The following is a 12,539-nucleotide window of genomic DNA, read 5'->3' on the forward strand; positions in this document are numbered from 1 at the left end:
TTCCATATGATGAATCTTCTGGATAAGTTTTCAGGAAAATCATTCCATTTTTTGAAATACAGATGACAGCAGTTAATATGAGATAAAATAGCAGACCCCTAACACTGACCATTTAACACAAGATTTTACAGTCCCCTGATCTGCGTTTCAGCAGATTATATGGAAGACTGTTGATTCATGTCTTATTTAGGTCCATCTGTCTTTGGGCCATCTGCAGCCTGTCCAGATTCCTACGAGGTTTGAAGTTTGATATTCCGTCTGAAGTCCCATCCTACCCACTTCTCCCCATCACACTTACTTATCTCGATGGAATTCCCATTTTGGGTCCATTGGTAGCTCAAACTCCACAACACCTGCCAACATGGGTGTGCCACTGGAGGATAGTCGTGCCACCCTCACCAGAGAGGCGTTTGACTTCATTGAAGAGTTTGATTCTCGTGAAAACTAAAAATGAAATAAAGTGAATCATTAGACTGAGTGTAGGCATACATAAAACATCACTTCAAACCCACTAATCTCCAGCAAGACCCAACTTGTTTTCGTGAAGATTGGCTGTACTGCGATAGTGTTGGTGCAGGTTGGCTGTACTTGGATATTGTTGGTGCAGGTTGACTGTGATAGTGTTGGTGCAGGTTGGCTGTACTTGGATATTGTTGGTGCAGGTTGACTGTGATAGTGTTGGTGCAGGTTGACTGTATTGTGATATTGTTGGTGCAGGTTGACTGTACTATGATAGTGTTGGTGCCAATTGACTGTACTGTGATATTGTTGGTGCAGGTTGACTGTACTGTGATAGTGTTGGTGCAGGTTGACTGTACTGTGATAGTGTTGGTGCAGGTTGACTGTACTGTGATAGTGTTGGTGCAGGTTGACTGTATTGTGATAGTGTTGGTGCAAGTTGACTGTACTGTGTTCGTGTTGGTGCAAGTTGACTGTACTGTGATAGTGTTGGTGCAGGTTGACTGTACTGTGATATTTGGTGCAGGTTGACTGTACTGTGATAGTGTTGGTGCAGGTTGACTGTACCGTGATAGTGTTGGTGCAGGTTGACTGTACCGTGATGGTGTTGGTGCAGGTTGACTGTACTGTGATATTGTTGGTGCAGGTTGACTGTACTGTGATAGTGTTGGTGCAGGTTGACTGTACCGTGATAGTGTTGGTGCAGGTTGACTGTACCGTGATGGTGTTGGTGCAGGTTGACTGTACTGTGATATTGTTGGTGCAGGTTGACTGTACCGTGATAGTGTTGGTGCAGGTTGACTGTACCGTGATAGTGTTGGTGCAGGTTGACTGTACTGTGATATTGTTGGTGCAGGTTGACTGCACTGTGATATTGTTGGTGCAGGTTGATTGTACCGTGATAGTGTTGGTGCAGGTTGACTGTACTGTGATATTGTTGGTGCAGGTTGACTGCACTGTGATATTGTTGGTGCAGGTTGATTGTACTGTGATAGTGTTGGTGCAGGTTGACTGTACTATGATAGTGTTGGTGCATTCATGAAAGACAGTAGCATTTTTCTTAATTTTTTTAACTGTTAAATATTATTTGTAATTTTATTACCTGTCTTTTGAAAGGGAACTTTGAGAGTTTCTGCACAGGGAGTGGGTCAAAGGCCCTTTTAGTGGACCTTGCCTGCATCCTGCATAGTATAACGATGACCACTGACAAGATGATGGCGAGAGAGGTAGCAGCATAAATCAAGATGTCGGTGTATTTGGCCCCAGAGGAGTCAGTTGCTTTCAGGGGTTCTTCTTCTATGGAATAAGAGATAGAACAACTCTCGTGAATATTCTTTACAACTTACATTTATAACTACAGAGATTATTGAGTCCAGCACTGAAGGTATGTGAAACAGCATGCAAAAACGGTGTGTCTCCGGCACATAAATCACAGTCTGTCACCACCCAGACAACAACAAAGATAGCATACAGATCAGTGGTCAGCACTTCTCTTTTATATAAGACCACATTATCTTCAAAAAAGCATCTATTTTCAACCTGCCTGTCTAGCAGGAATGGTATGGATGGAAGATTAAGATAGCTGGGGTGATTACGCATGTTTCCTCACCTCAGAACAGCCATGGGAGGAATGCCCACCCCAGGCAGGTGGAGGTTTACTTTACATTCAAAAGTCATGGCCCGATGATGTTACCAGCATCACAACATCATTTTAACTAAAACTGAGGCGGCCCACTCAGGACCAAACCTGACAGCAGGATGTGGCGGCAGTCAGTGGAGAGGCCAGAAGAGGCCAGGGTAAGTATTTAAATTTATCTTTATTGCGGATTACTCGTGCTCCCCCGGACCATGCAAGCAGGCCTCTGATCTCCCTAGCCCCAGTTTTGTCACTCCCACCCAATGCCAGCATCGCCTGTGTGAACCCCCCACCCACAGCACTAACATTGTGCCGAGACCATTTCCTTGGGCTCATGTCCTAATTTCTACTACCGCCCGCTGCGCTGGCCCTGACATCACTCCCACCGGTTTCTGGCAGGGGACAGTGTTTCAGTATTTAAATGAGGCTCGGGAGTTAAAATGACCTGGGTATCAGGCTGAAGTCTTTGCGGGGGTTTCCCTCTTGTCCACATCCCGTCTGGCCTGAATGCACCTGGAGTTAAAATTGACCCCACAATATTTTAAGCACACACTTAAGTGTTCACCTCCTGTCTTAACCGGTTGACATTGGCCCCATCGTGTAGGTACAGTAGCACGCACCTGGTAAAACTGTCAGCCATGCTGAGTGGTAAGAGATCCCAATAGAATTGCCTGCCAAGCAGGTGTACTTCCCCGCATCCTCAAATGTGACATTATGCAAGTAGAGGACTTCAATTTCAGTGCTGTTAATATCAGCAGTCTGTGAAGAGAGGAAAAATACATGAACTGGCTTAGAAATAATGTTCTGCAGAGGGCAACATGTGTATAAACTGCGTTCTGCAGGTGCATAATATTGGGTTACAGAGAGATGAAACAGGAAATAACTGGGTTATTCAAAGTTATAATAGCACGGTTTGTGCCAGAAAAGTAACAATGGCACGCCACTGTAAAGGTTATTTGAGAACCAGCTTGTCCACTAAGTGTATTGTAATTGACTGGTTATAAACAACTTTAGAATGGTTATAGTCCCTAAAATGATTCATTTGTTGGCCCATGTACATACCTTTAAAACCTGGACATATGGGACCTCATCTGGCCCATGTCTACTGCCATTCACCTCCACGTGTTTCAGCCACTGAATGTGAGGCTGGGCATCACTGAAAACTCTGCAATGGAACTCCACGTTGCTGCCCACCACCACGGATTTGTTAGCTGGCAGCCCAACCTGCAGGATAGGTCGGTGAGGAGACCGTTCTATGGGCAGAAGAAGTTACAATAAATAAAAATTTAGAATACTGCACTTGAGGATGAATAGCCTTGCAACCTTGAGAATCTATTTATATATACAGTTTAGGAGCTACCGATACTTTAGGCCCTATTTATTTTTGCCTCTGCATTTGTTTAGCTGATTGTCCTCAGTCATCCTCAGACATCTCTAACAGGAAGAAAATGGCAGCACTCTCAGTTTCTTGTCTACTGTTTATTTGTATTGCCAATCGTAACAGAACCTGGCTCACTCCTTCCATTCTTCAAATAATTTCCAGGCAGAAATTGTCAACATTAATTCCCAATTCCCTATGGTAGATAGATATGGTAGACAGATAAACAAGCAATGTAACATGGACGATCAGAACAGCTCATAATGGATTTCATTATTACAGTTAACAGTGTTGTGACCTTTGATGTTCCTTTGAAGTCTCGTTGTACACAGCGATCGTGGTCAAACCCTACACTGACTCTAATTGCACCACTAATAACATTTTAGGTCAACCAGAAACATCATATCGGCTCAGATCCAAAGTCAACCACAACCAAGTCCAACAAAAACACCTGGCTTTCACAGAAATTTTCGAATCATTTGTAGACTTTTACTTCTGTTTGATTCTTATCAGCATTTGGAATTTAGACATAATTGAACCTATATTCCAAAAGCAAAAATCTGCCATTATCAGAATCATAACAATTGGTGCCCTTTTGCCTATAATTACCTGACTCTAATTTGAAGATTATTTTTCATGCAATTATGTTCATTCCATTTTGGTGGCACAATGCTTAGTTTGAATATCGTGAGTGAAACAAACGGGCCCTAATATGGCTTTGTTATATATACTGGCTTGGATTTGCAGCCCACAATTTTAATATTCAGATAAATCACGAGTTGGGAGTGCAAAAGTTCCCAACATGTACTCCTGGTGTTCATCAGGAGCATTAAAGCAGAAAATCCAAACCATTATATGTACAACAGACCCCATAAGATTAGAGCATAGAAATTACTTTTGCCGATACTAGTGGATAAATGCTTAATGTGTTCTTATGACATTCCTCTGTTCATGATTTTAATGGAAGCATAAAGCATTTATTTTAGAGCAATGCAACACAAACATTTTGAGTCATTTCTAGCTTTAGAACATTGCAACCTAATTGTCACAATCTATAGAAATAAAATTCATTAGATATCATTTGAACCTATTCTTTATTATCTCTCCCAATTCCAATATCAGCTTGCATCTCTCTGAATCACTCAAGCCTTACCCAACACCTCCAGTTGGTAACTGTGGTTGATGCTGCCATACTTGTTCTCCACCACACAGGTATAGTTGCCACGGTCAGATGGTACAACACTCTCCATCACCAGGCTCCATCGCTGATGGCGTAGCTGAAAGGATAAATGAAATTAAAAGAGAGGCAAACAAACTTATGGAAGGCACTAAAAAGCAGTGAATTGAGTACAGACCAGGAATCATTCTAGGACTTTCTGGACTGTAAGGCTTGTCTAAAAGTTCACTTTACCAACTGAGCCATTGGGGGATCTTGAGGTTTGGGTTAAGGCAGATTGATCAGGAAGGGTTATTCTACACATGGTAATGCTGTAGTTGACTAGCAAGTGCTTGTTGGGTCAATGCCAAGGGAACTTTGCTTAATATCTAACCACTGTTATATTTGATGTGGTAATGCTTATTGGGGTTGTGTACAACCATGTTTGTCATGATGATGTCATGTGTAAGTGATGTGATCATATGTTTTCAGGTGCTATATAGTAAACTAGATTTGCCAAACAATTTTTCATGAAGACAATGTCCCTTTAGCTTCATCGGTATTGCTGAGGCATCATGGCCGTTACTAATTTCAGAAACAGACAGAGGCCGAGGCTAACAGAGACAGGCAGGCAGTTAAAATCTCCCGGGCCTCATGGTCAGGAGGGTTTTGCGCTCGCCTCGGCCCCCACCTACCCGATTCCTGCTCCGGGTTAAAATTGGGGCTATAGATGCCGGATATTTAATTCTGCTTTTCTGCATTCACTTAACAACTGGTTTGGTCTTGTTCTCTCCAAAGAAAGAAATTACATTTATATAGTGCTTTATCTTGTCTTCAGGGAATCCCAAAGTGTTTTACAACAAAGGAATTCGTTTCTGAAATGTAGACAAACACAGCAGCCAAGTTGTGTACAGCAAGATCTCACAAATAGCGAATTAGATAAGTAACCAGTTATCTGTTTTTGGTGGTCTCTTGAATGAAAGTACTCCCTGCTGTTCTCCAAATAGTGTTACTGGATCTTTTACTTTGCCTAAACAGGTAGACGAACTTTGGTTTAATGTTCATCTGAAATAAGGCACCTCTGACAATGAAGCACTTCTTCAGTACTGCGCCTAGGTGTCAACCATATGCGCTCTAGTTCATAGTGGGGCTTGAACGCCTGACCTTAGGACTCACCAGTGAGAGTACTTCGAACTGAGCCAAGCGGATACTAAACAAGTTATATATTTATAAGCAAAGCCTGTAGATTTATATATCAAGACAGAATGCAATGATCCTAGAACACTCTTAAAGCAACACTGCCAATTCTGTCAAACATGGCAACTTTTATTTTAAGACTTTGCCCATAAACACAACTCAAATAGATTCTTAACTTCCTAAAAAAAAAAGAAATCTGAACATAGTTATAGAAGTTGCCGAACTCTCGCTCTTTTTGTTGATTATGGCTCCTCCTCTGCTGGCAGACTTCCACATGCTAGGAAAGCATCATATATCACTCACACACCTCTGTCTTTTCGATAATTTATTATTTATATAAACCACTTTCTTTAATGTGTTATTCACACTGCTGCTGGCAATTTCCCAGGTCTGTCTTTCAGATGATAGAACCTTTTATACTGGAGCTTAGCTATATGCTAACTCTGCATTGCCAGTTTCAGTGTTGTAGTAACGTAGGAACACTCAGCTGGCTTGAAATACAATATTAATTACTCAGGGTTGTGTTTCATCAAAGCAGTACATTTAAGAGAACAAGAGGCGTTAGAATAGTATTGCTTTAGTGGCCTTCACATCCTTTTCCTTCATGGATTAGTTGGGGGAAGTGTTATGCACCTGATCACTGATGGACTTATGGGGTTGGCCAAGATATGTTAAATCTCTAGTGGGGCAGATACCTGGCTAAATGGTTGGTGTTTAGGGGGAAAGGATAGGTGTATGATCACTAGTGGCCCTGGGAAAGAAAGTATCTATTTCTGACTGGTCTAGTTGTGATGTGTATATGTCAAATCCCTGGTAGTCTGGTGCCAACTCCTGTTTAGGTCCCTGGTGATCTAGAGAGAGTATTTACTAACCTCTTTATTTAAATTCAGACTGATTTGTGTGGTTTGAATTGTGATCCTTATGAATCTGAATGAACACATCATCAGCATTATGGGGTATGTGGGTGAATGTGAGATATACCTTAATGCCTCCGATCCGCTGCTCTCCCCTGAACTCCCTGCCGTTTTTCAGCCAGCGTATGGTGGGAATAGGATTTCCAGCAGCTGGGCAGCGAAATTTCACTGTATTCGCAGCTGGAACCACATACAGGCGCTTCTCCATACGCTCAAAGTGTGTCCAGTATGGTGCTCCTGTGTGTGAGAAGGGAAACCAGGAAGGAAAGCTCTTCAGTTAGCAATGAGTAATTAATTGGACAATAACAGACCTGGATCTATTCTACCAATGAGAAATATGCAACATATTTAAATTAGAATTATGTGGAGCACAGCAACTATTTGGTAAGAAACTTTAGAGCTGGACCAGCATCTCTATAAAACTGTGGACAAGAGGGAACATTCACTGATCCTGCACTCCTCATGAGAGCTCTACTTGAAGGGAATGTAGGTTGGAGAATTGGCATCAAGTGTTGTACCTGTATCTCTGACCTGTGCTCACTTTCAACAGGGCTCCATGCTGGTAGCACATCAGTGAATTTATCCGATATGGTATGAAAAACATTTGTGCGACAGTCTATTTAAACAATTCACTTGATGCTCAGGATAGATTGAAGTGGTCGGAAACCCTTTATTTATAGTAGAAGGAAAGAACTTGCTATCTATTTGTGGCACGTTTTTTCAATAAATGCACACAAAACAGCAAACCTACCATGCAAAAAAGGAAAGAACTTGCACTTATATTGTACCTTTCACATCCTCAGGACATCCCAAAGCACTTCACACCCAATGAATTACATTTGAAATGACATAATTTGTTATCTAGGCAAACATGGCAGCCAATTTGCACACAGCAAGCTCACACAAACAGCAATGAGATCAATGACCAGTTAATCTGTTTTTGGAGGTGTTGATTGAGGGATAAATGTTGGCCAGTAGATCAAGAGAACTCCCTGCTCACCAAGAGCCAGGAGAACTTCCCTGCTATCCTTGGGATCTTTTACCTTCATCTGATAATGCAGACAGGGCATGGTTAACATTTCATCCAAAAGATGGCACCTCCAACAATGCAGCAACTTTCTCGTTGCTGCATTGAAATGTCAGCCTATATAGTGAGCTTAGGTCCTGGAATGGAATTTGAACCCATAACTTTCTGACTCAGAGACAAGAGTGCTACCACTGAGCTAAGATGCCACTTATATGTTTGCGTTACATCTGGTGTTGTTGTGGTTTATGATGTGTATGTTGAGTGGTGAATTGTCGGTAGTGAGTTGCCAAATCGATGTTGTGTAAAAAGAGAGAAAGACTTGCATTTATATAGCGCCTTTCATGACCTCAGGATGTCCCAAAATGCTTTACAGCCAATGAAGTACTTCTTTTGAAGTGTAGTCACTGTTGTAATATAGGAAACGCAGCAGCCAAATTGCACACAGCAAGCTCCCAAAAACAGCAATGTGATAATGACCCGATAATCTGTTCTAGTAATATTGACCAAGGGATAAATATTGGCCAGGACACAGGGGATAACTCCCCTGCTCGTCTTGAAATAGATCCATGGGATCCTTTACATCCACCTGTCAGGACAGATGGGGCCTTGGTTTAACATCTCATCCGAAAGACGGCACCTCCAACAATGCAGCACCCCTCAGTACTACACCGGAGTGTCAGCCTAGATTTTTGTGCTCAAGTCTCTGGAGTGGGACTTGAACCCAAAACTGTCTGACTCAGAGGCAAGGGTGCTACCAACTGAACCACAGCTGACATATATGGACATACATGGATATGGACTTTCAAAAGGCATTTGACAAAGTACCACATTAATCGGCCTGTTAGCAAAATTGAAGCCCATGGGATAAAGAGGGCAGTAGCAGCATGAATACAAAATTGGCTAAGGGATAGAAAACAGAGTGTTGTGGTGAATGGCTGTTTTTCGGACTGGAGGGAGGTATTCCCCAGGGCTCAGTACTCAGACCACTGCTGTTTTTGATATACATTAATGACTTGAACTTGGGGGTACAGGACACAATTTCAAAATTTGCAGATGACACGAAACTTGGAAGTGTAGTAAACAGTGAGGAAAATAGTAATAGACTTCAAGAGGACATGGACAGGCTGGTGGAATGGGTGGACACATGGCAGATGAAATTCAACACAGAAAAGTGTGAGGTGATACATTTTGGTAGGAAAAATTAGGACAGACAATGCAAGCTGAATGATACAATTTTAAAGGGAGTGCATGAACAGGGAGACCTGGGGGTGTTTGTGCACAAATCTTTGAAGGTGGCAGGACAGGTTAACAAAGCAGTTAATAAAGCATATGGGATCCTGGGCTTTATAAATAGAAGAGGCATAGAGTATAAAAGCCAGGAAGTTATGCTAAACCTTTAAAAAACACTAGTTCGGCCCCAGCTGGATTATTCTGTCCAAATCTGGGCACCGCACTTTAGGAAGGATGTGAAGGCTTTGGAAAGGGTACAGGAGAGATTTACTAGAATGGTTTCAGGGATGAGAGATTACAGTTACGTGGAGAAGCTGGGTTGTTCTCCTTAGAGCAGAGAAGGCTAAGAGGAGATTTGATAGAGGTGTTTAAAATCATGAAGGGTTTAGATAGAGTAAATATGGAGAAACTGTTTCCAGTCGCTGAAGGATTGATAACCAGAGGCCACAGATTTAAGGTGATTGGCAAAAGAACCAGAGGCGACATGAGGGAAAACTTTTTTACGCAACGCGTGGTTAGGATTTGGAATGCACAGCCTGATAGGGTGATGAATTCAGATTCAATAGTAGCTTTCAAAAGGGAATTGGATGAATACTTGAAGGAGATAAAATTACAAGGATATGGGGAAAGAGCTGAGGAGTGGGACTAACTGTATTGCTCTTCGAAAGAGCTGGCGCAGACTCGATGGGCTGAATGGCCTCCTTCTATACTGTACTATTCTATGATTCTAATTCCAGTACGAACTCCAATCAACATTTTCTCATTGATTTTATGTGGAAGAATTCTGAAATCAGTTGGCAATGAACACAACTAAACCTGAGACGGGGAGGGGTACTTAGGGTAAATATCTGAATTAACTCCAGAATCACTAAATATCTGACATACTGGCCAACCTGAGTCAATTGTTTTAACCTGAATTTATGAACTCTGTATAAATGAAACTCAACAGTAACATATCAAACAGTAACTATTTTGAAACACTCCCCAAAGAGCTTGGACATTCCTAAACATTCCTGCCTAATCGGCTCTCCAGTAATTGAGCTAATTAGCTGGACAGGGAGCTCCTGTGGTAATTAGGCTACGCATTTAGCAGTAGACTGAATCCTCAGAGCCTGAACAATTAGAGCAAAGACAAATTGTCGCCCAAAAATACACAGAGCAGTTTAATTGGAGAGCTCACTGGTCGGCTCTAGAGTCACACACTTGCTTCTCCAAATCAGAGACATGTTAGGGTCCTGAATGTCTTGAACAGCGCTAGAGTGCAGCACTGCAAAGAGCTGATTTAAATTAATACATACATGTGTGGCCAACAAAGGGGCTGTATGGTGGGTAGGTCAACATCACATTGTCTCATTGTTCTAATATACTCATAACTCAGCTATTAATCAATATGCAAGCCAAAACTAGTTATTCCAGTGCAGCTTGACACTAGCATCTACCCGACAATGTGGAAAATTGCCCAGGTGTGTCTTAGCCACAAAAAGCAGGTGAATCTAACCAAGCCAATTACAGCCCTATCAACCTTCTCCCAATCATCAGCAAAGTGATGGAAGAAGTCATCAATAATGTTATCAAGCAACACGTACTCACCAATAACCTGCTCAATGATGCTCAGCTCAGGTTGTGTCAGAACCACTTGGCTCCAGACCCCATCATGGCCATGATCCAGGCATGGGCTGCCAGATGAGAGTGAAAGTTGACATCATGGCAGCATTATACCGAGTATGGCACCATCCACACTGTGGTGTGTACAGCATCCATGCTGTGGTATATACACCATCTACACTGTGGTGTGTACAGCATCCATGCTGTGGTATATACACCATCTACACTGTGGTGTGTACAGCATCCATGCTGTGGTATATACACCATCTACACTGTGGTGTGTACAGCATCCATGCTGTGGTATATACACCATCTACACTGTGGTGTGTACAGCATCCATGCTGTGGTATATACACCATCCACAAAGTGGTGTGTACACTACTCGCACTGTGCTTTATAAACCGCCCACACTGTGCTTTATTCTCTGGCAATGCTTAATATACAGGCCACATTGAACTTGATACACCTACATACAATGTGATTGATATACCACTCACAATATATGCTTTATACACCAGCCACCCAGGCTCCTAAATGCATGTAGATCATGCTATGCCTGAAAAAATACAAAATCTTTTCTGGACTCCCATTCAGACTGTGTGTGTGAGAGAGAGCGAAATAAAAGGAGCTGAACGAAACCACTGACCTTTCTGAGGATAAGTATGACCATCATTGGATTCTGAAGCTGAATCTTCAGATCCACCGTCTTCATCATCATCACCGGAGGACAACGAGTCTGAAAAAATTAAAGTAGGGGACATTAGGCCTCATAAACTTCGACCTGGAATCTTACCTGTACTCACTCCAGTCTAGATTTTACTGAATGTACTGTAGTAACACTGCAACGAAGGAGCTGTGTTGAATATATTGTATTGACTACACAATAGTTTTAATCTCGTACTCCAGAAGGGGTCTGTTACTGGAGGGGAGCACATTTCCCTCTTCCAGTAATGAGTGCCCACTAAGGCACCCTATAGCAACTTGTCCAAGTGGCCATTCTTCATACATGTGTGTAGGAAGTGAGGGTCTGAGTGCTGTTCGATTGGGATGCACATCACAGCTCAAAGCCATATCCTGTCCTCACCTATACAAAAGCAAAGTACTGCAGATGCTGGAAATCTGAAATAAAAACAGAAAATGCTGGAAATACTCAGCAGGTCAGGCAGCATCTGTGGAGAGAGAAACAGAGTTAACGTTTCTGGCAGATGACTTTTCGTCAGAACACTGTTTCTCTCTCCACAGATGCTGCCTGACCAGCTGAGTATCTCCAGCAATTTTTGTTTTTATTCCTGTCCTCACCGTACTTGTGCATACATGCACGTTACAGAAGGGGTGGTTTACTGTACTGGGTATACTGTATATCCTGTATTAATTGTACTGTACCAAATATATAATTAGATTCTTACAATACACTGGTATTGGACTTGGCATTTTTGCGCAAAGCTGTGAGCTGAATTTGAATTGTACAGTCTCAATATGTGCATTGTACCTAATTTTCCAGGATGCATCAGTACTGTTTAGTCAGATGTACTGGTGGAATAATTTTCCTCAGCTTCTAGCAGTTTCCACTCAGTTGTATTGAATATATAATTATACCATACCAATGCATACTGTACACTCAATATATTGCACATATTCAATTTAAGTACTGTGATCGAATATGATCTATGTATATATTATTAAAATTGGTACATCCGTTGCATCTTGCACTGAAAACACCAATTACCTGTAATCAACTCCCTATGAGATTTCTCATTTCAAAAAGTATATTAACCGTTGCCTTAAAGATCAGTACAGTAATGGGCTGTGTCTCATTTGCCAAGTTCTAACATTGCGGGTGTCAAATGCTGCCAATAATCAATTGTCGTTAGTTATTTTTTTCACAGAAGAGGCAATTCCTATACCAACACAATATTCAGTATTGAGTCCTAAATTGG

At 41.9% G+C, this 12,539-nt stretch overlaps 1 protein-coding gene across 1 annotated transcript in view; it reads right to left on the reverse strand.

Annotated features, from left to right (window-relative positions):
• The window catches only part of LOC147113977 (fibroblast growth factor receptor 4-like), a 71,021-nt gene that overhangs the window by 18,504 nt on the left and 39,978 nt on the right, over window positions 1-12,539 (reverse strand). The window contains exons 4-10 of the mRNA XM_085995441.1: window positions 11,249-11,338; window positions 6,808-6,977; window positions 4,627-4,750; window positions 3,158-3,348; window positions 2,716-2,854; window positions 1,562-1,755; window positions 299-444 (exon numbers count right to left, since the gene is read on the reverse strand). Coding sequence (XP_085851567.1) covers window positions 299-444; window positions 1,562-1,755; window positions 2,716-2,854; window positions 3,158-3,348; window positions 4,627-4,750; window positions 6,808-6,977; window positions 11,249-11,338 — 1,054 coding nt within the window. The remainder of the gene's footprint in view (window positions 1-298; window positions 445-1,561; window positions 1,756-2,715; window positions 2,855-3,157; window positions 3,349-4,626; window positions 4,751-6,807; window positions 6,978-11,248; window positions 11,339-12,539) is intronic.

Source organism: Somniosus microcephalus, chromosome 8, assembly GCF_052327205.1.
Source record: "Somniosus microcephalus isolate GS21.2 chromosome 8, FLI_Smic_1.0, whole genome shotgun sequence".
In the NCBI taxonomy this organism is placed as follows: domain Eukaryota; kingdom Metazoa; phylum Chordata; class Chondrichthyes; order Squaliformes; family Somniosidae; genus Somniosus; species Somniosus microcephalus.